General features: G+C 42.2%; 1 protein-coding gene and 1 long non-coding RNA gene across 2 annotated transcripts; one reads left to right on the top strand and one right to left on the bottom strand.

Moving 5' to 3' along the window:
* The first annotated feature begins 2,769 nt into the window (after positions 1–2,769).
* LOC122735866 lies at positions 2,770–15,339 on the top strand. The gene is made up of 3 exons (XR_006354150.1): positions 2,770–3,123; positions 4,336–4,443; positions 15,148–15,339. It is a non-coding gene; the product is annotated as an uncharacterized LOC122735866 (long non-coding RNA).
* On the bottom strand, positions 11,200–18,012 carry HIGD1A (HIG1 hypoxia inducible domain family member 1A). Its single transcript, XM_043977677.1, is given in 4 exon segments — positions 11,200–12,260; positions 15,205–15,339; positions 17,912–17,987; positions 17,989–18,012. Coding segments are annotated over 4 exon segments (282 nt in total). The 5' UTR covers positions 18,010–18,012; the 3' UTR covers positions 11,200–12,210.
* Positions 18,013–27,325: the final 9,313 nt, after the last annotated feature.

Raw genomic sequence — 27,325 nt, 5'->3', positions numbered from 1 at the left:
AGTGGCACTGACACCTTTTTGTGGAAAACAGATGGGGGAGTTCTAGATTTAATTATATAAGGGGTGGCAGTCTACAAGGAAGCACTTGCAAGCCACATGGAAAGAAACTGTCAGTGTGTATGTCATTGGCCCAAGTGTCAACACTATCTTCAGAGACCAACCACAGAGGGGAGGCAGGGGCAACCAGAAAGAAAGATGTGAGATGGACAAATAGTAGAGCTTATTGACTTCAGAACTAAAAACCCAGATCCAGTGATAAATGATTTCTGTCATTCTGAAAGAGGTTCCCTAAGGGCAGCTTTTACTGTTCAATATTTTGGTCAGTGACTTGGAGGAAGGAATGGATGGTGAATTTGCAGATGATGCAAGGTAAGGAGGGATATATGAGATAACAGAATCTCAAAAAGGCTAGAATGGTAGATGGAATCTAATAGAATGAAATCTAAGAGTAATAAAGATAAAGTCCTGCACTAGGGCTCAAACAATCAACTACACAAGTAGAGAACAGAAGAGAGATGCTAAGACAGTAGTAGTTCATGAGAATTGGTACCTGCAATGTCAACATGAATCAACAATGTATTAGCAGCCAAACCTGCTAATATGATATTGGACTTCATTCATGAAAAATCTAGTGTCCAGAGTGAAGTACCAGTGATGGTCTCACTGGTACTCTGTGCTCATAAGACCACATCTGTAAGAATATTTCCCAGCTCTGGATGCAGTATTTTAGGAAAATAACACACAGATAAGCTGCAATGTGTCCAGAGAATCAAAGAATGGGTCAAAGGAATTGGAGATAGAGAAGATCTTAGAGATTTTCTAGTGCAGCCACCTCATTTTATAGGAACATAAGGAAACTAAGGTGAGCAGAACTTGGATGGTGAAGGAACAGGGAGATGTTTATCCTGGAAAAGAACATTTAGGAGGAACATGAGTGTTATCTCCAAGTTTCCAAAGGGCTCCTATAGAGAAGAGGGATAATAAGACTTATTCTAGGGGCAGCACAGTGGATAAAGCACTGGCCCTGGATTCAGGACGACCTGAGTTCAAATACGACCTTAGACACTTGACACTTACTAGCTGTGTGACCCTGGGCAAGTCATTTAACCCCATTTGCCTCACCAAAAAAAAGAAAGAAAGAAAGAAAGAAAGAAAGAAAGAAAGAAAGAAAGAAAGAAAGAAAGAAAGAAAGAAAGAAAGAAAGAAAGAAAGAAAGAAAGAAGACTGATCCTGTGTAGCCAGAGAGGGAAGAACTAGGAGTAATAGGGGAATAGTGAGAGGAGGCAGGTTTCTGTTTCGTGTAAAAACAAAGCAAAACAAAACTTCCTAACAATGAAAGCTGTTCTAAAATGCAGCTATAAATTCAGAGGTAGTAAACTCTCCCTCACTATCACTCTTCAGAAAGGAACAGTTAGTTGACTTCCTCCTGGATGTTTTAAAGGAAATCTATTTTTCAGGTACAGCATGGTTTAAGTGTCCTCTGACCCTTCCAGTTCTCAGTATACCTGAAGATATTCCTATTTGTGTCGAACAGTTCTCTTGGAATTTGTGCTTGGGTCGGGATGGGGTAGAAGAATGGAAGAGTCTCTCATGTATAGACTGGCCTAGGGAGAAAACAGCACTAGGTGGAGAGGGAGGGAGAAAATGGGTCTGGGTGTTGAGAGAGTAGTGGATCTGACTCTGTGGCGGTGGCGGCAAGCCTGTCTGTGAGAGGCTCACTTTTCTGTTGCCCCAGGTCTCATATGCTTAGGATGGTGCCAGTGTGAGCTAGCTACCTGGCTGGGCGTCCCACAAGTAAGAGAAAGCCATCCCTGAGAGTCAGGTAGGTTTCAAGAATGTCAGTCTGTGGGGACAGCTGGATGGCGCAGTGGAGAAAGCACCGGCCCTGGATTCAGGAGTATCTGAGTTCAAATCCGGCCTCAGACAGTTAACATTTACTAGCTGTGTGACCCTGGGCAAGTCACTTAACCCCAATTGCCTCCCCCCCCCAAAAAAAGAATGTCAGTCTGTAATGCAGAAAATTGTTTGATGTGATTATACATATATAACCTATACCAGATAGGAAGGGAGGGAGGGAGAAAAATTGGAACTAGAAATCTTACGAAAACAAATGTTGAAAACTATCTCTACATGTAAGTGGAAAATAATAATTTTGTGATTTAAAAAAAAAAAGAATGTTAGTCTGTCGGGGCGGGAGCTGTGTCCCCAGGTGTATCTGTCTGTTTGGCAGGCGGAGTCTGTCTCTGACTGTGTCTGGGGCGGAGTCTGTCTGTGGAGGGGAAGAAGGGTCCTGTTTCTCTGACCAGAGGGGGTCAAGGAGCTGGACCTTCATTTTACAGCTAAGGAAACTGAGGCCCGGAGCGGTTCAGGGAGTCGCAGCTTAGGGGCAGTATTCAAACTCCGGTCCTATGACTCCGGGATCGGTGCTCCCTGGGGAGCATCTCTACTGAGCTGCTGGCTGGGGGCTTGGCCCGTCTGTCCGCGCGTCCTTCGTCCGTCCGTCTGTCCGTCCGTCAGTCTGCGGGCCGGAAGCTCAAGGCGGCTAGGCACTCACCCAGACGAAGGGGCCCAGGCGGGGGCCGGAACTGGGGCTGGACCGGTTTCGCTCTCGCTTGGACTTGCTTGAGCACCAAGGCGCCTCTGTCGTCACTCACTCAGGGATGCCGGGGACGCGCTGTCCCGAGCAACAGTTACCACGGCAACTGCGCCGCGAGCGTGACGTCATCGCGCCGCTACGGATGCCGAAACGGGAGGTGGGGCCGTCCGGCTTCTGCGCGGCGCCACGTCGGGTGATGGCGTCCTCCGTGTTGTCTGCTCTAGGAAAGAGCGAGGGCCCGAGACTGGGAGGGGCAGCGGGCTGGAACTTCTAAGCCTAGCATGGGCTGCTTCATGCAGGAAGTCTTCCCTGACCTCACCCCTTCTCCAAATGTCACGCGCTGTGTTCCCCTGGACCCCAAGCACAGAGCTCTCTTTCCTCGCTGCTGCTTTCCGCTCCCCCACCCACCTGTGCAGGTGTCATGTCACAGCTTGGGGAATACACCTGGCTCTGCTGGGAGACCTGGAGCAAGTCACTTCAGTCTTTCGTGGCCCTCATTTTCCAATCTGTAGAATTAGAGATAGCAGGTGTGTGCATGGGATGGGGGTGGGGTGTATGTGGAGGGGAAGGGAGAGAGGTAGGGAATAAGCATTCATTAAGCATCTACTGTGTTCGATTCAGCGCTTCATTATCTCATTCGACCCTTACAAAGGTGTTATTATTATCCCCATTTCACGGATGAGAAACCGAGGCTAACAGAGGTTAAGCGACTTTCCCAGAGGTCAAGCGGCCAGCAAGTGTCCAAGGCCGGACAAAGTTACTTCTCCTAAGTTTATGTTTCCTCCTTTGCCAAATGGGGATAAACTACTCCACACACTTAACGGGCGTGTTAAGAACTCTTAAAGGGGGGTGGAAATCAGAGTTATATATTCTCTGTCAATTTTCAAGTTTTGCCCGTCCCACATGGCTTCACTCAGAGTTCTTGGGTCACCCGTTACAATAACAATAATGACTAGCGTTTATATTGCGCTTTGCAAAGCACCTTACGAATATTTGATGCTCACAACAATTCTGGGAGATGAGTGCTATTATCATCCCCAATTTACAGATGGGGAAACTGAGGCAGAAAGGGTTGTTACGTGACGTGCCCAGGGTCATCAGTTAGTGTCTGAGATGGGATTTGAACTGGGGTTGTCCTGATTCCAGGTCCAGCATTGTACCCACTGCACCCCCTCCCTTTAGTATATCTTGTTATAATGAATGTATGGACCTGCCTTATTATCCAGAAGGATTTTATGAAACCCTGGATTAATAGGAGCAAAATGCCCTCCAACTGAACTTCAAACTGAACTGAACTGAGATAGCTAGCAGATAAGTCTCTATCTGCTTCTTTCCCCAGGATGGTAAATCCCTATCTTGTAAAAAAAAAACTTCTGGGCATCTTCCTCCTCGCCAAACCCCATTTTGGGGGAATCATATAATGTTATCATAGTGTTTTGGTTATGTAGCACTAGCAAATTGATTGGTATTTCCTACATTCTTGTTATAACCGAAATTGTTAAACTGATTTGCATTACATCCATTCTTGTCATAGTATTTGCTTTTAGGTTGATTTGTATCATGCTAATGAAATTGAGAGTACCCTGTAACCGGTGAGCAAAGAAACCTCATAAACCATCAGAAACCGTGTCTTTGAGCTCCTTTGGAAGGAGTCTCTACATGATTCGTGCCTGCTTGTTCTTGGGACAAATAAACTATGTTTTTCCCTAGCAGTTCTCTGATTTTTTTTTTTTCTGTAGGAGGACAAGTACGGAAACAAAATATGACAATCTGCTGCCAAAGCAAGCACCATTACCACCACTCCCCCTTCCTTTAAAGAGGCCCAGAGGAAGTCACCTAGCTGCCAGGTAACAGACCTGTAATTTGAACTCATGTCCTTTGACTCCAGCAATAAAGCCATATCAAGTAGAAACCTCCAGTTTCCAAAATTAGCCCATAAGCTATTTTTGATTAACCAAGAAGGCTATAGACGACCATTTATAACCATTTCTTCTCTCAATTTCAAGGTAAAAAATTTCTTTTTAACTTTTGTCTTTGTGGATATAATTTTTAGCCTTTTCTTCGGTGTGTTTCAGTAGTTAAAAGAATCTGTGGTCTCCTTGTCTAGGAATGTATGAACAATGCATTTGAATGTGAGATCCTCGGGAAGAGTAGAATTGTTATTGCCTTTATCTATATACTCAGTGTTTAGTGTTGTGAGAAAAACACTGCAAACCTTCAAGCCCTGTAGAAATGGGGGCTAATGTTACCTTGATGCAGATCCTACAACTAATCAAATAGCCTGAGAGGAGTTACATAAATGGGAGCTGTGGAAAAGGGGACAATTGCATTAAAAAGAGCTTTGCATTTCTTCCCTCGCATCTCTTCACAGCCTCAGGGGCCTAAATACTGTTTAGCAGTTCCAAAACGGGAGGACTGGGAAACACTCCAGACTCAAAACAAGTATTCACCGAAATAGAGATGGTCTCACCAGCGCTGAGTCAAATCTGGCTCTGAGCACCAGGTGGCACTGTTGCCCACTACCAGGACTTGGGACCATGCCCAATCTTTAAATAGGAACTTGAGAATGTCCAGATGTGAATGGAAATTTGATTCCTTTTTGAATGCAGCAACATTCTGATGCTGGACATTAGCCTAGGAAGCTAGCTAATGTTTACCAATGGCCCCCGGGGAGAATAAAATTACTCCACCTAATTTGCCTATGAACAGAGAACACCAGGTTTGGGGTCACAGAAATAAATATCGAATCTTAACTCTGTGGCTTATTGCTAGCTGCGTGACTTTGGACTAGTTGTTCAATTTTTATGAACCTGTTTCCTTTTTTGTAAAATCAGAGAATTAGAGTAGGTGGTCTCTAAGTCTGTGTTCTGCAGTCTATACATTTCATGCTCTTGTGCTTTTCTTTATTTGGTGTCTTCTCCCATCACTGCCTCCTACACATGCTGCAAATGGAATAACCATCAGGAGGTTATTTCCAGTCTCCCCATTCCTACCCCAGCTGCCAGTGCCCTTGAAGGTGATAACAATTCTACTCTTCCCGAGGAGCTCACATCCCCTTACTCAAAAACCTTCCAAAGCTCCTCTGGATAAAAGGCAAATTCCTCTCCTTGTATAAGAGGGAATTTGAGGATGACTTTATGAGGAAGTATAGGATAAATAAAAGGGACTCTCTTGGTATCCAGCTACAGTAATGTCCCTGTCTGACTGTAGCAGATGAATTGTATGTGTACCACAGCTGTTCAACCAGGTCGTTACTAAACCTGTAACTTCCCATGGACCTCCTCTGACTCTAGGTTGTATTCCCATGGATAGCCAGCTTATAAAGGACTACTACCCTCATTTGATTCTGTGAATGAAGCCTCTAGCTCAGGAGTTCTTAGCCTTTTTTTCTGTGTACCCCCCTCTCAGTCTGTCACATACATTGGACCCCTTCTCAGAATAGTTTTGGGAGAAACAGAAATCAGCAAGAGAACCTGAGATGAGTTTGGGCCATGTTGAGTTTGAGATTCCTGAAATCCTCCATTTGGACATGATTACAAAACATTTATAAATATAAGTTGCTACCCAAATGCTAGGTCATTAAGTCAGCTAACCAACAGGTTAAATACCCAATGTTACTGTTAAGATTGAAAGTAGGGGCAGCTAGGTGGCACAGTGAATAGAGCACCGGCCCTGGAGTCAGGAGTACCTGAGTTCAAATCCAGCCTCAAACACTTGACGCTTACTAGCTGTGTGACCCTGGGCAAGTCACTTAACCCCAATTGCCTCACTAAAAAAAAAAAAAAGATTGAAAGTAGATGCTGTCTAAGCTTTTGTTTTGGTCATGGTTGAAGGATGGATGGATGGATGGATGGATGGATGGATGGATGGATGGATGGATGGATGGATGGATGGATGGATGGATGGATGGATGGATGGATGGATGAGTGAGTGAGTGAAATAAATGTCCAGTGTTTCCTATGCATCTGTAGTAGCTGCTGGGGATGCAATGACATAAATGAAAGGAACTTATACTCTGGTGGAAGAGACAACACCTACACATACAAATACCAAATATATGCAAGATATAGATCAGGTAATTTGGTGGGAAGTAGAGCAGCACCAGTAATTAGAGAGATGAGGAAGGGTCTTATAGAAGGTAGTACTTGAGTTAAGCTTAAAAGGGAGTTCCTTCTGCTCAATGCTCTCTGGCTGCAATTTCTACCACCTCCACCTGGGACAATGATGACGCCGGCTCCATTTTGACAATGGCCAGAAAGTGGGGCTCCTGGCCTTAGGTGGTGGCAAGAGCATAGATGCTCTGTACCAGAGCCATAGTTTACATACATACCAGGATTTTACTCTTCAGTCAGGAGGGTTGTAAATCCCAAAGCTTGTAAATCATTGCTGGATGTTCAGGTTCATATGAGTTTCTTTCTTGCTTGCTTGCTTGCAAGGAAACAAGGGCTTCTAAGAGGCAGAGAGTGAAGAACAAGTACATTCCAGGAATGGGGACAGCTTGTTCAATGACAATGATGGGAGATGTAATATAATGGGAAAATAGGGAGAATGAGAACATGGGTGGACTATAAGACTGTGTTTAGGGGAGTAACATGGAATTAAGCTGGAAAGTCAAAACCACTTTGGGCATGGATCTTCCTAAGCAAAAAGAAAAATGGGAGTAGTTATTGCAGCCCAGAGTGGTTAATAAGGTGCTTTCAAATAACAAGGACCATTATGAAAAACATCTTATGAACTTTCAAAGCTTAAAGGGGGTAGGGAGTGGAGCGTGATGACCATCTTCAAGTATTTAAGAACTGTGACATGGAAGAGAGATTAGACCCTGGACTCAGAGCGGTGGAAGAAATTGTAAAGAGGCAAAGTTAGGCTGAGTTTTAGGGGGGAAAACCAATAGAATTATCCCCGAATGGAATAGGTTGCTGTAGAGGGAGGCCTTTAAGCAGAAGCACAGATGACCAAATGGGTATATTGTAAGTGGGAATAATGTTCCTGGTTGGGATTGAATTAAATTTTCAAGGCGGTTATGTGGGTTTGAGGTCCCTTCCATCTCTGAAATTCTGATTCATTTTACTCATTTCTAAACATTTAAACTGAATTTAACATTCCTTAACGGTTTCAGTTTTTTAGTGGGAATCTTAACTTGGAGAGACAGTGAGATATAATACAGAAGGCAATGGATTTGGTTTCAAAGAACCTGTATGGAAAATCAGGCCCAGTCACTTATTAGACATGTAAAAAGAAAATCAGAGGGTCAGAGCCACCTCTGTGAAAGGAGCCATAGACTCAGAATCAGGAGAGGTTCAAGTCCTGACTCTGACACTAAACAATGGGCCCCTGAGCAACTCCCCCTTACTCTTATTCTTCTAATCCAGGACCAAACTGAACAAATCTAATCTCTCTTCCATGTTACAGTCTTTAAATGCTTGCACATAGTTGTCACTGACGTTCCACCTCCCCACTTCCTACTCCTTTATGCTTTGAGAGTTCAGAAGATCAGTCCTCCACTAAACCTTTGGGTCTCAGGTTTCTCCCCCGTAGAATAAGATGGTTAGATGATGATGTATAAAGTTCCTTCCAACTTTATAATCCTAAATCTGACTCCCCCACCAAAATAAAAATTATCCAAGATAACAGAGTAAACATCGCCAATAAAAAGCAAAGGTTTTGAAATAAATCACTGAATGGCATTTCAAAGTTCAATGAAAACTTCCAGTGATCAAATATTTACACAGTATAACATTTAAGGACTAGGTCATAGGGACTCGGGATGTAATAAGGAAAATGGGTATACATTTGAGCTGTCCATAAGGACCTATTATTCTGTATGCTAAGTGTGTTGTGCAAATAGCACCTAAGCCTACTTACAGGGGTGTTGGTTATTAATCATGGTCCAGCCCCCATCCATGAGTGCCTTGGACTAAATGTCCCTCACTAAGAATGAGGGTTAGTCAGTTAATTATGTTTGGACTAGAGAAGAGATGACTCATCAAGTGGACAATTCAGAACCAATGCAGAATGAAGCTGAAACAGAAAACATGACTACAACATAAAAAACCAAACACTTGAACACTTAATTATAATGACCAGGCCTGAGCCCAAAGAAGGGTTGAGAAAGTATGCCCACCCGCTGGCCCTTGCATTCTTTGCATAGATGATAGATGGAGGATCTGGGTTGTGGGATTTATTGTCAGACTTAATCAGTGTGCTGATTGATTTTATCCAACAGTTTTTCTTTCCTACTCTGTTACAAGGGATGACTTGGGCAGGTATGAGGGGGGGGGGGAGTAGACAGGAAGAATAAAGCAAAAAAAATAAAGGAAGGAAAAGGAAGGAGGGAGAGAGACAGAGAGAGCAAGAAGAAGCAAGAAAGAATGAAAGAGAAAGGAAAGAAAATTTTGATAAAACAAAAGATAGCAATAAAACTAAAATTCAAAAAATTAAAACTTTGGAAAAGCCACAAAAAATAGCATGAGAAATAGAGTCCTGGCATTAAAAACCAAACAAACAAAAAACAACTTACATTCCACTCTCTCTGAGACTCCCACTGGCTCAGCAGGCTCGAGGCCACCCCAGCTCTTCCTAAGATTTTTTTTTTTTTGGTGTAGGGCAATGAGGGTTAAGTGACTTGCCCAGGGTCACACAGCTAGGTGGCACAGTGGATAAAGCACCAGCCCTGGATTCAGGAGGACCTGAGTTCAAATCCAGCCTCAGACACTTGACACTTACTAGCTGTGTGACCCTGGGCAAGTCACTTACCCTCATTGCCCCACCCCCCACAAATAGAATATGTATATTAGGATCTTATATCTTTAAGTAAATTGTAAAATGGTAAAGATATGACCTACTTCTAAATATCGCTTCTAAGAGCCTACTTGTTACCTAATATCCTCACCTTAGGTCATTGATTCGTGTGTAAAAGACTCAAAAATGAAGATTTTTGTATATACTGGAGAATAAGCATATTGGTCAGTGGTTGGTTTTTAGTCACTTTTTTTAGTATTAAAGAGGTTTGAATATTTTGCCCCACCTTTATCCTATTCCTCTACACCAGATACTTTACAATTTCAAACACTCAGTGCCCTAATAATTGGTCTCCTGCCTGATCAGTAACCTCCTGAGGGAAGAGGAAAGGAAGGGAAGAGAGTGGGTGCCTTGCATCTTGCTTCATGTGTCTCTTGCCTGATCTCCAGCTTTTCATAGTGGCATGAAGTAAAGGTGGGTACCTTATCATCATAGCCCGCAGGGTATCCAGCCATGGTCACCATACCTTCCACATCCCAGTGATTCTGAACCCTCATAAATCATCATCCAAAACCCATTTCCCATTCTCTGCTACCTGATTCCCTATTCCCATTTCCCTCAATCTACCTCCCCCTCCCCAAAGCCTCAACCAAATGCACTGTAATCTTGGAATGTCTGCTCAACAGGCAACAAATTTACTTTGATCTTAAACCTTTTCCTTTTCCACTCCTTCCATCTTCTGGCTCTCCCTAACCTGTCTCCCTCCTCCTCTACACAGCCTTCTTGGATACCCTTTCCAGCACTGGCTGGACTTTCACTCATTCCCTTGACCAGTGGGTCAAGGTATGTCAGGGTTCTCCCTCTCCCATCATCAGACCTCTTTTTGAGGTCCATACAATCCAGCTCTACAAGCCAATCCTGGAGCTTGAGACATTGCCCTTCCTTCCTCAACAAGTTAGTGTGCATGGCTCACAATCTTTCCTCTCCAACTACTTCCCTCATACTAGGTGACTTCAACATATACCCCGAACCCTCTTCCTCAAATACCCTCCCCTTTCAATTCATCAACCTACTCATTTCCCCAAAACCTACTCCCATCCCTACTTTAGCCATACCCCAAAAGTCATACTCTTGGATCCTGCCATCACTCACAAATGCACTAACTCCACGTTAGTAACTCAGAAATTTATCTGATCATTGGCTCTCCCTCTCCCTTTTAACAAACCTGTTTTTCATCCCTCACCATGACCTCTCAGTTCTCCCATGCCATCACCCCTGTACTAACCACTCTTTTTTCCCATATTGACCCTTGGGCCAATTTCACTCTATACTGTACCCTTCCTCAAGCCTCTTCCCCGTTTATATCACTGACTCTGTGCCCTGGCAAGCCTCAGCCTTGGATCACTCCCACCATATCCAGGCATTGCTCACAGTCCTGGTTCTGTCCCTGGCCCTGCCCTCCTCCTCCTTCTATACTACTTCACATGCTGGCTTCATCAGTTTCCATGGATTCAACTATCATCTCTAGGCTAATGATTTCTCAAATTTACTTATCCAGCCCTAACTTTCATTGAACTCCAGTCTCTAACTCCAACTACTTATTTGATATCTTTATATGTCCAGTCCTTGAGGGCAGAGGCCATTTCAATCACATTATAAGCCTTGCATGTAGTTGGCACCTCATAAATGTCTGTTAATACAAATTTCTAACAATGGCACAGCTACAAATCAGAGTCTTTTGATTTTTACTATTTTAGGCTACATTATTCTAGACTTAAAGAAAACAAGAATTTATGTTACTTTAGGGGAACATTTTGTACTATTGAGTTAAGGTGCTTCCATGACATAAACTTGAAATAAGATAGAAGACATGATGTGTTCACTTTATTTAATACCCTGTACCATGTTATTACCATGAATGTAAATCATCTTAAACATCAGAATTCCGCAAGTGTAACAAACATACTTAAATATGTCACATTGTGTAAGGAGACTGCTCACATAATCTGCTCAAAATGTGGTAAAGCATCAACTCTAAAGGACAATAATATATTTTTCATTTGGAAACAAGAGAAAACACAATACTGCACATGTTAGGTTCTCTATCTTTACTGCTGAACAAGCATTTCAAAACACATAAAACAGATGGCATTTAAAAAACAATTCCAATACAATAGCAGCTAAAATATAATTAGAAGGCCATACCATTTACATGTTATTCTCATCTTTTACTACCTTCAATAATAAATACTATTGTGTTAAGTAGGCCTGGTTTCAACTGTTCAAGGCTCATCATGAATACAAATTGTGTATGGTAAAGATAGAGGCGGAAAACTCTTGCTACAATATTTTGTTTCATGTTTTTCTTACATGTCTTTTTTTGGTGCTAGTACAAGGCAGAGAGCCCTAGACACTGAAATTTTCCACCATTGTACAAGATAAGGAGGAAGTACTTCCTGAATTGTGTTAGAGCAGCTTCCCAGATTACATCCCAAAACATGTCCAATCTTAAAGCAATAGGAGCTACTTGAGTCTTGGGCCTCTATTTTTTTAGTCAAGAATTTTTAAGATTTGAGGAATATGAATATAATTTTTCACTCAAGTAAGCTTCAATGACCAGTTCCTTATGTACTAACTCAGCTCCCCTAATTAACTGCTAGAAAACCAATCAGTATACCTTGAATCACCTGGAAAACTAAAGCTTCCATGAAAAAAAAAATAGAATCTTTAAAATATCATGATTGTGTCTGACATGTGCTGCTTTTAGAACCACATACCCCTAAATGATTTCTTTTTAAACATAAACAAATAACCTCAATGTGAGGTATCTAGCTCTATTAAACATCATCAGCATGAAGACAGCATCTTTCCTCCTAAGGTTTGGGTTTTGCCCAATATTCTCGATACATGGAGTACAGCATACCTAAAGAAAAAGACAAATGAGTTAGATTTTCAATGTGGTTTTTCTATATAAAATAAACCAAGACACTTTGAAAATTAGCCACTACAGGCAACACCACTAATAAGAAAAGTCTACAAAAGCAATCAGGACACTAAGTGCACTTCCATTTTTATCTTCTTCTACATCTTAAGGATTATAAATTAAACTCTTTTTCATAGTTCCCTAACTAGTACATGAGGTTACATCTAGATCTTAAGGACAAAATTATTTCTTGGCTGCCAAAGTGGCATAGACAAACCATAAGTCATCAGCTTTAGAAGAGACTATAGAAATTATCTAGTCTAGCCTCATTTTATAAATGAGGAAACTACTTTTGGGTCTTTTTCCCAAAGAGATCATGGAAAGGGGAGAAGGACACACATGTACAAGATATTTATAGCTGCTCTTTATGTTGTGGCAAGGAATTGGAAGTTGAGGGGATGCCCATCAATTGGGGAATGGCTGGACAAGTTGTGGTATATGAATGTAATGGAATAACTATTGTGCTGTAAGAAACGATGAACAGGAGGAGTTCAGAGAAACCTGGAGGGTCTTGCATGGACTGATGATGAGTGAAATAAGCAGAACCAAAAAAACACTGTACACAGTATCAACATTGTGTGTTGATCTACTGTGATGGACTATATTCCTTCTCACCAATGCAATGGTACAGAAGAGTTCCAGGGAACTCATGATAGAAGAGGATCTCCAAATCCAGGAAAAAAAAAAAGAACTGTGGAGTATAGATGCTGAATGAACCATACTATTTCTTTTATTTTTGGTGCTGTTATTTTTCTATTTTGAGGTTTTTCCTCATTGCTCTGATTTTTCTCTTATAACATGACTAATGCAGAAATATGTTTAATGTTATTATATATATATATATATACATATATACATATACATATATATATATAAACCGATATCAGGTTACTTGCTGTCTAGGGGAGGGGGGAGGGAGGGAGAAAAATCTGAAATTGGAAAGCTTGTATAAACAAAAGTTGAGGAACTATCTTTACATGTAATGGAAAAAAAAATTTTAAATTAAAAAAAAAATAAAAAAATAAATGAGGAAACTGAGATTACAGAATAGGTTGCACAGAATATATCAGAGTCAGGGTTCACACAATCCAAGTAGCCTGATTCCAAGTCCAAAATTTTTGTAAAGAAGCACCCTTGGGGGGCGGCTAGGTGGCGCAGTGGATAATGCACCAACCCTGAATTCAGGAGGGACCTGAGTTCAAAATTTGACCTCAGACACTTGACACTTACTAGCTGTGTAACCCTGGGCAAGTCACTTAACCCTCACTGACTTGCAAAAAACCCCCAAAAAACCCAACAACAAACAACAACAAAAACTAAACAACAACAAAAACAAAAGAAGCACCCCTGGTATCTATCTTATCAAGTGGCAGAATTAAAATTCATAAATGCCCCTCTCATTTAATTCTTAATCCCTCCCTCCTGCTGTCTACTCATATATAATGCTAATGCTATTTATCCCATGATTGCTATCATTGCTTGTAAAGCCTTTCCAATACATTAAGAATGTAGAATTTCATCCACTTGGATGGTCCCTCCGACAATGTTAATTGCAGGTCTTCTTCATCTCAATGATTTCATCAGTTTCTGGAGCCAAAAAAATTTCATTACTTGATATAACCAACTCTGTTTATGATCTTCCCCAAACTTGGAGAGGCTAGTCCTCAGAAAAAAGGTCACAATCTACAGCCAAGCTGGCACATAAAACTTTTCCAGGTTAATAAAACCTCCAGAGCTTTTGTTTCACTGGCACAGTCTTTGAAAAGCCAACAACACTTCTGTGCCAAAAGGAGGTTCATCAGAAGGGGCAGGGGAGGCAACTAGGTGGTGCAGTGGATAAAGCACTGGACCTGGATTCAGGATGACCTGAGTTCAAATCTAGCCTCAGACACTTGACATGTACTAGCTGTGTGACCTTGGGTGAGTCACTTAACCCTCATTGCCCTACACAAAAAGAAGAGAATGGTAATAGAGAATGATATTTTTAATACTTATGCTTATAGATATTTATTTGCTCAGCCTTTTGCATTACAGTATAATTTCATGAAGGAAAAGAACTGTTTCTTTTCTCTTTCCAGTTTAATGCTTTACTTCCCCTAATATAGCAGTAAAATCTGTTAGAAGGCCAATTACTTAATTCAACAAATCAGGTGTGAAGTAATAAAAGCCTATACTAGGGCAGTAGCAATGAGACCAAAAAGAATAAAGGGCAGTAAAAAAAATTAATTAAAATTAAGAATAAAGGGCACAGGGCAGCTAGGTGACGCAGTGGATAAAGCATCGGCCTTGGATTCAGGAGTACCTGAGTTCAAATCCAGCCTCAGACACTTGACACTTACTAGCTGTGTGACCCCGGGCAAGTCACTTAACCCCATTGCCCCACAAAAAAAAAAAAAAAAAAGAATAAAGGGCAGTAATTTAACAATGTAATTTCAATTAACTTGAAGATGTCATGATTACTGTACATATACAATTGGGAAAAATATTTCTTACTATTTTAAATTGACTTAAAGACCACTTTGTAAACCCAAGATTGGAAACTCTTCCATAAAATATCAAGAACATGAGATTTAGAGGGCCGGAAGAGCCCTTAAATATCATGTGGTTCAACCCCTTCATTTTGTAGATCAGAAACCTGAAGCCCAGCCAGGGTAACTGACATCCAAAATTCTACAGGTAGTAATAATCATGGATGTAAATCAAGAAGTACCTTGTATTGTGTTAAATGTTCAACTGATTAAAAAGTCAATTCGTTTTTGGTTGCAAGAGATTGGAGGACTCTTTCTAAATATTATTTACCTCATTCTGGGTTTGTTTGTTTTTAAAGATATGCATTAATAAGAAACTTCACTGGGGAACAGAACATTTGCTATGGAGGACCTACCAATAGTCATTGCTCCTACTACAAAACCTTGAGCTCCCACACGCATGTGAATCAGGTGGACAGACATTTTGGTATTCCCTCTGCTCTTCAGTCTGTATAATCCGTATGCAACAATGGCCGCAAAGCCTGCTATTCCTGTAAGGCAAAGAATCAACAGGTTATTCACAAGTCAAATGCATAAAGAAGAAAAAACAGCAAGTATCAGATCTATAAACAAGTAACTAAACAAACCACTATCTTCTACACTTCACCCAGTGGATTAGCGTCATCTATGTTTGTGTCTTATACCACTGCTAGACTATGAGTTCCATGAGGGAAGGACTTGTCTGAACATTGTGTTTTGCCTATCATGGTGCTGTGCACTGCACACAGCAGGTGCCGACTGGATGAATCCACCCACTTAACTATATATGCTGTGTCACCTACAGACACGGCCAAGTCTCTCTCCTCAAAAAGGCCTTTACTTATTCCTGTCATTCTCTGAAGCTACTACTCTATTCTCCCTTAATAGCCAAATTTTTTAGAAAGTCACTTATATTCACAGCCTCCATCTCATCAATTCTCACAAGTCAAATTTTGGACCTAAGCACTGGACTAGACACACCCTATTCACCCACAAGCTCTTACCTGCCAAGGCCAAGAGCCTTTCCCTCAGCCCTCATTCTATCTGATCTCTCTGTAACTTTTACAAAGGTCCACTACTGCCTCCCCTGTGAGCTGCAGGAGGAGGAGCAGCAGCACCAAGCCCGAGCTGAAAGGCCTGAAGTCCTAGCTTGGTCGCTCACTGCCTGGCTGTGTGACCCTGGACAAGTCACTCATCTCTCTGGGCCTCAGTTCCCCCTCGTTTTGAAGAGATGGCCTAATAGGCCTCTAAAGCTGCTTCCAGCTCCAAATCTATGACACTGTTCTCCTCTCATGAGTCCCATCATTATTTCTCAGTCATCTTTTCTGAAGCAACAACTTGTTTTCCATCTCCTAAGTGTAAGCATCCCCAAATCTCTATTCTGGTCCATGCCCTTTTCTTTACACTTTCTGCCTATATGACCTCATCAGCTTCTCTGAATTACCATAATCAAGGTTATCATCTTTTGGAAAATGTTCTCCATATCCAGAAAAAAGAACTGTGGATTCTGAATGCAGATTGAACCATACTATTGTCTACATTTGTGTTTGTTTTTGTTTTTTGAGGTTTTTCCTTTTTGTTCTGATTCTTCTTTCACAACACGACTAATGCAGATTATGTTTGATGTGATTGTACATATATAACCTATATCGGATTGCTTTCTGTCTTGGGGAGGGGGGAGGAAAGGGAGAGAGAAAAATTTGGAACTAAAAATCTTATGAAAACAAATGTTAAAAACTATCTTTATATGTAACTGGAAAAAAATAAAATACTTTTATGATTAAAAAAAGTTATCTTTATGTAGAGTTATAAGCTGGTGGAGACCTCAGGAGTCATCCAGTCAAACTCTCTCATCTGTAGAGATGAAGACCTAAGGCCTACAGAGGTTAAATGGATTCCCTGAGGTCACACAGGTAGTAATCAATCAGAGGAGAAATTTGAACCCAGAGCCACTGATCTTTCTACCAAACTGCCTGTGTACAGAGGAATCCCAGTCCCACAGAGCCAACCCTAATCTTTCTCTTCAATTCCAGGCCCGCTTCACCAAATGCCCATTGGACCCCTCAAATCCAACATGGCCAAAATAACTCATTTTTTCCATCAAACATATACAATTCCAAACTTATGTCCACTGATGGCACCATCTTTCCATCAACCCAAATTTACAACTTTTAAGTGCAGCAGCTACTCCCAGGCCTGATCCCCTTGCTGGTCAGCATAGAAGCTTTGGCTTGCTCTGTTTTCCAACCTGGAGCAGAAATCCTAATACCAGCCCCCAGTCCACTCTCTCAAGAGCTCATCATAACAATGTCAAACTTAAATGCAAACACCTGATTAGCTTTAGCTCTATTTCAGTTCAGAACTACCAAGCCAAAGAGAGCCATCAGCCTCAGCCTCCAGAAGTATGAGGATTACAGGCCTACATTACCACATCTGGCCAATAAAATCATTTTAAGACTAATCAATAGAAATGTGAAATCCTAAGTATTAAATATACTCTGGGTAATTTCAGAATGGAAAGAATCTTTAAAGGGCATGTATGTGCCAGGATCCCTAAATTGAACTGGTCAATCAACAATGATCAAAATTGATGTTTGCCTATTATTAAGGTTACATCTTATTGAAACAAATGCCTTAGCAAAATCTCCTTTAAAAGATTTCCAAATCCTGAATTTTAGGAAAAAAAACAAAACTAAACTAAAAGGTACTTTTAGAGGCATGATTCCTTCATTTTATATATGAGAAAAGTGATACCCAGTTAAGTTGAATGACCTGTTTAAAGTCACACAGCAAATCTGAGACTAAAATTCAAGGCTCCTTTCCTGATGGAAACCCCATCTACAGCTCTTTCCACTATATCATGCTGCTTCCCGGATCTCACTGGAGTAACAGGCAATATAACAAAATACTGGTACAAAAGAATTCTAGTCATGAAATTTGTACAACTGCTTGTTCTCATTGCATTTCAAACAGCTGAGAACACGATGCCTACAAAGAAATGCTTCTAGGAATTGCCTGAAGAGTTGATGTTTGAATGGATACCGTTTTACTGACAAATTATTGTTTTGTCACAGGTAAACTTACCAATTGGGACAAATGGTGCCTCTTTAGCTTTTCGGGCAAGTTTTGATCCTGACGACTCATCATAAGTGGAAAGGGAAAACATCAGTGTTTGTTGACATAGTAGCTGGTCAAAAAGCTTTCCTAAAGAATTTGAAAGATATTTCACATTTCAAAAAACAACTTAAAATGCAAAGGTTAGAATGTACCCCTATCATGGAAAGGGAAAGGGACCCACATGTACAAAAAATATTTATAGCTGCTCTTTACATGGTAGCAAGGAATTGGAAGTTGAGGGGGTGCCCATCAATTGGGGAATGGCTGGACAAGTTGTGGTATATGAATACAATGGAATACTATTGTGCTGTAAGAAACGATGAGCAGGAGGAGTTCAGAAAAACCTGGAGGGTCTTGCATGAGCTGATGAGTGAGATGAGCAGAACCAGAAGAATATTGTACACAGTATCATCAACATTGAGTGTTGATCTACTGTGATGGACTATATTCTTCTCACCAATGCAATGGCACAGAAGAGTTCCAGGGAACTCGTGATAGAAGAGGATCTCCAAATCCAAGGAAAAAAAAAAAGAACTGAGGAGTATAGATGCTGAATGATCCATACTATTTCTTTTGTTTTTGATGCTGTTGTTTTTTTCTATTTTGAGGTTTTTCATCATTGCTCTGACTTTTTTCTCTTATAACATGACTAATGCAGAAATAGGATTAATGTTATTATGTGTATATATATATATAACCTATATCAGATTACCTGCTGTCTAGGGGAGGGGGGGGAGGGAGGGAGAAACATCTGAAATTGTAAAGCTTGTATAAACAAAAGTTGAGAACTATCTTTACATGTACTGGAAAAAAATAAAATACTTTATTAATTAAAAAAATGTACCCCAAAGTGTCCCTAATTTTAAGCATTAAATTTTCCCCAATTAACATACACATTCAACTGGGTGGAATAATATATCTAACTCTGCAGGAAAATAGGAGGGGAAGGGGATAAAGAGGGAGGGCAGATTGGGGGAGGGGGCAGTCAGAAGCAAATCCCTTTTGAGGAGGGAGAGGGTGAAAGAAGATAGATAATAGAGTGAATATCATGGGGAAGGGAATAGGATGGAGGGAAACAGTTAACAATAGTAACTGTGAAAAAGAGAAAAGGGAAAAAATGTACAAATAATATTAATAGCAACTCTTTGTGGTGGCTAAGAATTGGAAATCAAAGGAATGTCCATCAATTGGGGAATGACTGAACAAGCAGTGGTATATGATTGTAATGGAATATTATTGTGCTATAAGAAAGACAAGCAGGATGATTTCAGGAAAACCTGAAAAGACTCATATGAACTGATGTATAGTGAAGTGAGCAGAACTGGGAGGACATTGTGCACAGTGACAGCAGTATTGTTTGATGAGCAATTATGAATGACTTGACTACTCTCAGCAATGCAACGATCCAAGACAATCCCAAAGGGCTAATGATGAAACATACTATCCATTCCCAGAGAAAGAACTGATAATGAACACAGACAAAAAAAAAAGAGAACTTGTGGATTGTACATATATAACCTATGACAGATTGGTTGCTGTCTTGTGGAGGGGGGAGGAAAGGGAGGGAGGGAGAAAAATTTGGAACTCTAAATCTTATGAAAATGAATGTTTAAAACTACCTTTACATGTAACTGGAAAAAATAAATGTTTGTTAATTTTTTCCCAAACTCTTCTTGAACCACATTTGCCTAAATGTCAGGCTAAAATTCCAAACACTAGTAACACCTAAAGTTCAGTTTTCAGCACAATACCTCATTAAGAATATTTAACTTTTGTTCTTACAGGTCAATGACAGAAAAAGTTCATCATCCTTGAACATAAGACTTGAAAACTAAATTTCACCTAACATTTAACATGCAGCAGAAAGAGTGCTTGTGATAAGTATTAGCAGTTTGCTTCCTTCAAAAGACCAAAATTAAACAGCTGCTTAAAAGAATGGCTTTTAGAGAATTATCAACTCAAAGAAAGGTTCATTTTCAAATAAGGATTAGTTATTTTAAAATTGGAAGGGCAGATAGTAATATTAAAAAAATTGGGGGGCAGCTAGGTGGTGCAGTAGATAAAGTACCAGCCCTGGATTCAGGGCGACCTGAATTCAAATCCGGCCTCAGACACTTGACACTTACTAGCTGTGTGACCCTGGGCAAGTCGCTTAATTCCCCCCCACACCCAATATGGGTTTTCAGCATGACACACATGACATGTCTGAATTTTAGCTAATTTTTAAAACTTAGCTCAAATTCATGGAATGGTAAGCCAGTAGGGCCTGACCATCTGTTGGCTGTCACTATTACATAACTGAGTATTCCCAGAGTTCATGTGGGTACAGTTGAAATGCAGTCTGCACACACATTTTTGATCATGTGGCCCACATGAAAAAAAATGTTAAGATGATGTTTTTAATGAATGAATCACTATTAATGAAATCCTACCAATATCCAAGATAAAAAACAAAAAGTTGATTTCGAAACTGAGGAGATGCCCATCAATTGGGGAATGGCTAAATAAATTGCGGGATGCAGAGGGGCAGCTAGGTGTTGCAGTGATAAAGTGCCAGCCCTGGATTCAGGAGAAACTGAGTTCAAATCCAGCCTCAGACACTTGACACTTACTAGCTGTGTGACCCTGGGCAAGTCACTTAACCCTCACTGCCCTTCAAAAAAACCCCACCACACACACAAAAGAAATGATGCACAGGATGCTATCAGGAAAACTTGGAAAGACTTACATGAGCTGATGCAAAGTGAAATGTACTGTATACAAAGTAACAGCAATATTGTAAGAGCTGTTTTCAGCAATACAATGATCCAAGACAACTCTGAAGGACTTATGAAAAATGCAAGAGAAAGAACTGATGGTATCTGAATACTGATTGAAGCATTGAAGTCATTTTTAAAAATTTCCTTTTTCTTAAGTTTTTGTCTGTTTTTTTTAACAACCTAACGTGGAAATGTTCTGCATGACGACACATGTATAACTTATATTGAATTGCTTTCATTCTTAAGGGGGAGTGGGAAGGGAGGAAGAGAATTTGGAACACAAAGTTCTAAAAATCGACATTAAAAATTATTTTTATATGTAATTTGGGAGAAATAATATTCTAAATAAAAACCCTGCTCTAATTCTTAAAAAAAAAAGAAAAGAAACCCTACCAGTAAGCATTCTATTTTCCTTAAATTTGGGGGTCTTTGAAAAAAAAAAAAGGCAACCTGAATTGATAAACCTCCTCTTCAATCCAATCACCTCCAACTTTCCAACTGAGTACCTATCTGCACAACTGGGCTCCATTCAAGTGCTACCCTTCTTCTGCTCACCTCATCTACTTTGTACTACCCCGCCTCATTTCTCCCTTCCTCCCTACCCCTCCCCACCATTTCTCAACTCCTTTCTAGCCTTCTTTCTCCACCTTGGTCTAAATGCTATAGCCCTCATTACCTCATATTCTTCAGCCTGCTCTTGCTGATCCCCATTCCCCAAGTCTGTAGTCATTTAGCCTCATCCTACCTTTCAGGACAGAGAGGAACAAAAAAAGGAGGTGGAATGCTATTCAGGATGCTAAATTGTGCAAGGATGAGAATTAATTCAATCATGATCCATGTCCTAACTATTAATACAGTGGTACCACAAAACTTGTTGAATATATGAAGCATTTCTACAAGAAAAAAAATGCTTCAGAACTTGAGGCTCACTCAGCACTCACCACACTTGCTAAAACCTGTATGACTCAAGATGCTGCCCCATATGGAGTCTCTCAGGTCGAGTTAGTCTCAAAGTAGCTCACACTCAGTGAAGAACCCTGCATATTTGCCAAGTACTTTCTAGTGTTTTTTTTTCATTTCAGGCTTATTTTTTTTGTTCTTACAAGTCTTCAATTGTAATGAGACCGGTTCATTTTGGAAGAAAATGCCTAACAGAATCTCTACATCACTCAAGAAGGCTTAAGCCAATGCAGGTCAGGTAACTTTGTTGGTGTATGGTAATGCTAGTGGGGAATTTAAAATTTACGCCTCTACTAAGCTATCACAGGATAAAAACCTGAGTTTTTCAGAGAAAAGTGATAAAAAGCAAGTTAAATGTAAAGTGGAGGGCCAACTGCAAAGCCTGCCTGGATAACCAGGCAGATCTTCAAAGAATGAATGAGGTGTAGGGCCACAGAGTAAAAAATATTTGCATGAAAAAAAGCCCTCGGAGGGCTTAGTTAATAATAATGGAAAGTGCTCCAGCTCTCCCACCAGGCTAGAATGGCTTCCGGGAGGAGTGTGAAGTTCTTGCCCCCAAATACAACTCCTCTGGCTCCAGCCCACCTAATGACTAATAGGCCATCTAGAACTTTAAAAACTGTATGCCAAGGTCCTGTCAATTTATAAATTGCCAAGTAAAATGTGAAATTTCTGGGGTTCAGTGACCCTGGGCAAGTCACTTAACCCCAACTGCCTCATCAAAAAAAAATTTCTGGGGTTCAGAAACAGATTATTTCAATTTACATTACTCCTTATGGGGAAAATTCATTATTTTAGTCCCTCACCCTGCCTTCTTGAACCAAATGATGACAAGTACGAGGCACCACTGTAGCCTGCAGTGAATTCCATCCCCAGACAAGGAAGAAAATGTCTTGGAGCTGTTTGCTGCTTTGGGGGAATAGGGCCTGTTCAAATGCACAGAACATAAAATATAAAACAAGATCAAGGAATAGCTAATTCCCCAGATGAAGTACAGCATACAGGAAGGGGACTAAGTATTCTCAAAATGCTTTTTTATTTGCCTTCTCTAATGGAGCCCCAATTCCCAAGGACAAAATTCACGTTCCTCAGCTTGGAATTCAAGGTCTTTCACAATATGATCCTACCATTATTGCCCTCAGATTAGCTTTAGCTAGGACCATATATACCATCTACCTTTAAAACCCTTGCTTTACAGAAAGGGAAACTGAGGCCTGATGAAGTTGTAACAGGCCTAAAGTCACACAGTGACACAATACAAATGAGCATTACTCATTTGTCCCCCCCAGTGGAACTAGATAATAGCTTATTTAAGGGCTGGGGAAAGGAAAACAAGAGAGAAATCCTTGGACTTCTCATGGGGAGAAGGCATGGCACAGAGTGTGGCTCTGAGATACCCATCTCCTTGAGCAGGAAACAGGCAGATACTTTTATAGAGGATTGATGGGGCGGATCATCTGACTGGCATTACTCACTTTTTGTAATCAATTTTTATTCTACCTTGTGTTTAACAGGTGAGAGGTGATGAGGAACCTGAACCAGGGAGGTGGTTGTGTGTTAAGTAGAAGGGATGATGAGAAATGTCATGAAGATAGAAACAATGACAATTAGGAAAATGGGTGGGGGTTTGGGGAAAGATAAGTTCTGTTTTAGACACATTGCCTAGGCAATTATGATTCAGGTCTGTAGTTCAGGAGAGAAGCCAGGATTCATATAAATCTGAGAATTATCTGTACGGATATGATAACTGAACCCCCTGGATATTGATGAGAAAAAGCTCAGGAGAGAACCTTTGGAATTAACTATGGTGAGTGTGTGTGGCATTAAGAACCATCTTTGTAAAGAACTGTGGATTCTCAATGCAGATTGAACCATACTATTTCTACTTTTGGTTTGTTTGGGGTTTTTGAGGTTTTTCTCTTTTGTTCTGATTCTTCCTTCATAACATGACTAATGCAGAAATATGTTTAATATGATTGTACATATATAACCTATATCAGATTACTTGCTGTCTTGGAGAGGGGGGAAGGAGAAACATTTAGAACTAAAAATCTTATGAAAACAAACGTTGAAAACAATCTTTACATGTAGCTGGAAAATTATAAAATGCTTTTATGATTTAAAAAAATAAAATAAAAAGAACTATCTGTGTAAAACCCTCAACATGTACTTCTCTAGGTTTCATTTTCCTTATCTGCAAGGGGGTTGGGTTAGATCAGGGTGGTCAAACGCCAAGAGAAGTACACAAGGAGGGGGCAGCTAGGTGGCGTGGTGGATAAAGCACTGGCCCTGGATTCAGGAGTACCTGAGTTCAAATCCAGCTTCAGATACTTGACAATTACTAGCTGTGTGACCCTGGGCAAGTCACTTAACCCCCATTGCCCCGCAAAAAAAAAAAAGTACATAAGGATCCCTGTGGCCATATATATGACTCTGAACACCACATATTAACATTTTATATGTTCTATTATATTTGTATGTATTTTGTTAAATATTTCCCAATTACACTATAATCTGGTTCCAGATGTGAAGGCAGGCTGCCCATGGACTAGATAATGTCTAAAGTTCCCTTCCTGCTCTAAATCCTACATTCCTAAGTCAAACCTCTTATTTTAAAGATGAGGAAACTGTGGCCCAAAGATAAATTTATCTGACCAATGTTAATTAGCAGAGCTCGAACCAGAACTCAAGTTTCCAAACTTCTAGTTCAATGTTCTTTAAAACTACATAGATTAAAAAAAAACAACAACATGGATTACTAGCTGTGTGACCCTGGGCAAGTCACTTACCCTCAAAATAGTTGATTTCCTGATGTAGGTAGAAAAATAATTTAAAAAGCTATCTCAACATACCACTTAATTTTCGCCTGTGAGAGCATACATAATAAAGTGATACCAACCTTTCCCTACCTCACACCCATGAACCAAAAAAGGACATCATGGATAGAAAATGGAGGTCAGTCTTTATCAAGATGTAAATCATCAGGGCAGCCAGGTGGTGCTGGCCCTGAAAGTCAATAGGACTTGGAATTCAAATGAGGCCTCCAGTTACTAGCAGTTTGACCCTGGGCAAGTCACTTCACCCTATTTGCATCAGTTCCTCATGTGTAAAATGAGCTGGAGAAGGTGGCAAACCATTTCAGTCTCTCTGCCAAGAAAACCCCAAATAGGGTCACAGAAGAGTCCCATACGACTGAACAAAGCTGGATCACTTCATGATTGTTTTATTTTTTTGCCTTCTAATCCACCCGTTGTAATCAAATTTAGGCCTCCTATTCCTGAACTCTAAGAGGAAGTTAGTGGGGCAGGTGCTCAGCGCCAATGAAATGTGGGCTGGAAGAGTTGGGACCACAAGCAATGTTTAAGGACAGGCCCCCGCCCCGGACGTTTGCCCACTCCCTCTGCAAACGCTGCTCAGCACAGGCCGACATGGAGCAAGCACACAGCAGGCGTCTGGGAAAGGCCACCATCATTCCGACAGACAGGGGCTGCCCAAGCGGCCCTCATCAGCACTAACTGCCTCCCAGACACCCAACGGCAAGTGCAGGAGACCCCACAACTCAGGGGGGAAGGTTCTTATTCAGCCACTGCCGGGGCAGCAGCGGAGGTCTGGGTGCCTCTGCGGGGGCAGGGATGGGCCGTGAGTGGGGATACATGCCAAGGAGGTCAAAGATTTTTCCACTGGGACCTCCGGACACGACCTTCCCTCACCTCCCCCGGCGTCTGTGACCTTGTCCATTTTCCAACCTGTTTCTCGGGGCGCTCTCAGCTTCCTCCCATCCTCAGCAAGTCTTCCGCGGTTCTCCTTTGCTTCCCCCCCAAAAAACCCCCAGCCCTCCCCCTGTCCGAGGCCTGCCGGCTTCCCCAGGCCCGTAAGAGGCCCTCCCCCAGCCAGAGTCCCTAAAAAGGTGCCCCACAAACACAGTTCCTTCCGCGCCACCCCACACTACCCCAGTCCCGACAACCCAAATAACATCGGCCGCCGCCCACCACCCCGGCCCCTGCCCTCATCCCAGAGCCCCCAACTTCTGGCTCCGTCTCTACCGGCTAGCCCCGAAATCGTCTCCTTCCCGGCCACCCTCTCCCCATTCCCCAACAGGGGCCCTCACCTGCTGTACACCGCCCCCCACCTGCCGCGTTCCCACGTGCCCCCTCCCTCGGCTCCGATCCCCACGAGCCGTCTCAACCGCCCTCCCCTCCCCCACCGCGCGCCGTCACGCATCCCCTTTCCTCGCCCTCCCCACGGACCATCAGACCCCGGCTCAGGGCCCCTTCCCCGACTGCTTTCGTCCCCGAGGGGTCTCTCTTCCACCCAACTGGCCCGTACACCTCCGGAGCCTACAACCCCCACTCACAAATAAAGATGAAACTCAGAAACCCTCCACAAGCAGCCACCGGCTTCTGCTTCGCCCCCAACCTTCCCAGTCTACTTCACTCAGAGGCGACTCGCCAATCTCGCCTCGGCATCCGGCGCCGGGGAGGAGTCTCGAGGGGAGGGGGCGGGGCGCCCGTCGGCTCTCCCTCCTCCGGAATCCCCGCCCCCACCAACTGCGGGGCGGAAACAGCCTATAGGGAAGGGCGGGGCGGAGCTGGAGGATGTCGGCGGGGGCGGGGGCGGGGGTTGGAAAGGTGGAGCGAGCGCCGGCGCAATGGAGGCTTGCCTCCCGCCCGCCCCAGCCGCTCTCCCGGGAGCCTTGGACCTGGGCTTCTGCCCTGAGCCGGTAGTCTCCCTCCGGGGTCTCGGGCCGGACCCGGAAACGGGACACTTTTAGGGGAAGACCGGGTTGTCAAGGTCACCTGGGATTGCCTCGGACTGTCCCGCTACGTCATTCGTCACACGCCCTGTTCCCGGAGGTTGGGCGTGAACACCGTGTCCTGATCGCTCACGTATCCACACCATGGGCAGAGGGAGGCGTGGAGCCCGTGAGGGAGAAGCCACTGAGCTTATGCCTGTTTTACCCGGCAAGAAACTGAGGCACAGACAAGCGAAGAGATTCCCCAAGGTCAAAGAGCTGCGTCTGGAGGTCAGATTCAAACCCTAGGCTCTCCTGGCTCCAGCTAGGTGGCTCAGATAGTGAATAGAGCACTGGGCTCGGAGTCAGGAAGATCTGAGTTCAAATTCGACTTCAAACACAAGCTGTGTGACCCTGGACAAATCACTTAACCCCATTGGTCTCAGTGTCCTCATCTGTAAAAATGAGCTGGAGAAGGAAATGGCAAAATATTTCAATATCTTTGACCGGAAAACCCAAAACGGAGCCTCAGAGTCAGACACGACTGAAACAACAAAAATTCTTGTTCTTGCTGCAGCCCCGCTAAACTGTCCCCTACACCTTGCTGCCATTGCACAGTCTTCCTCCAGGAGACCCAGGGTCCCAAGAGAACCAACTCTAGACTTTAAACCTCTCCCAGAGATGCGGTTTGGCTCCTGCATCACCCCAAAATTTGGCACAGCTGCTCTCCTGGGTCACTTCTACTGCCCTTTCGGTCCCCTGAGTACTTTCAGTCCGCTGAGTACTTTCAGTCCGAGTCCCCTGCTGAAACAGACAGCAGTTTCCACTTTCCCCCTCTTCTGGCTCTCAAATATTTTTTTAAGGTTTTTGATGCTAAAAGCTTCCTTTAAAATAAACTAAAAAAAGAAAGTTACAAAGTTGAAATAAATC

The sequence above is a fragment of the Dromiciops gliroides genome, chromosome 1, assembly GCF_019393635.1.
Source record: "Dromiciops gliroides isolate mDroGli1 chromosome 1, mDroGli1.pri, whole genome shotgun sequence".
NCBI lineage: Eukaryota > Metazoa > Chordata > Mammalia > Microbiotheria > Microbiotheriidae > Dromiciops > Dromiciops gliroides.
This window is presented reverse-complemented; position numbering and strand designations above follow the sequence as displayed.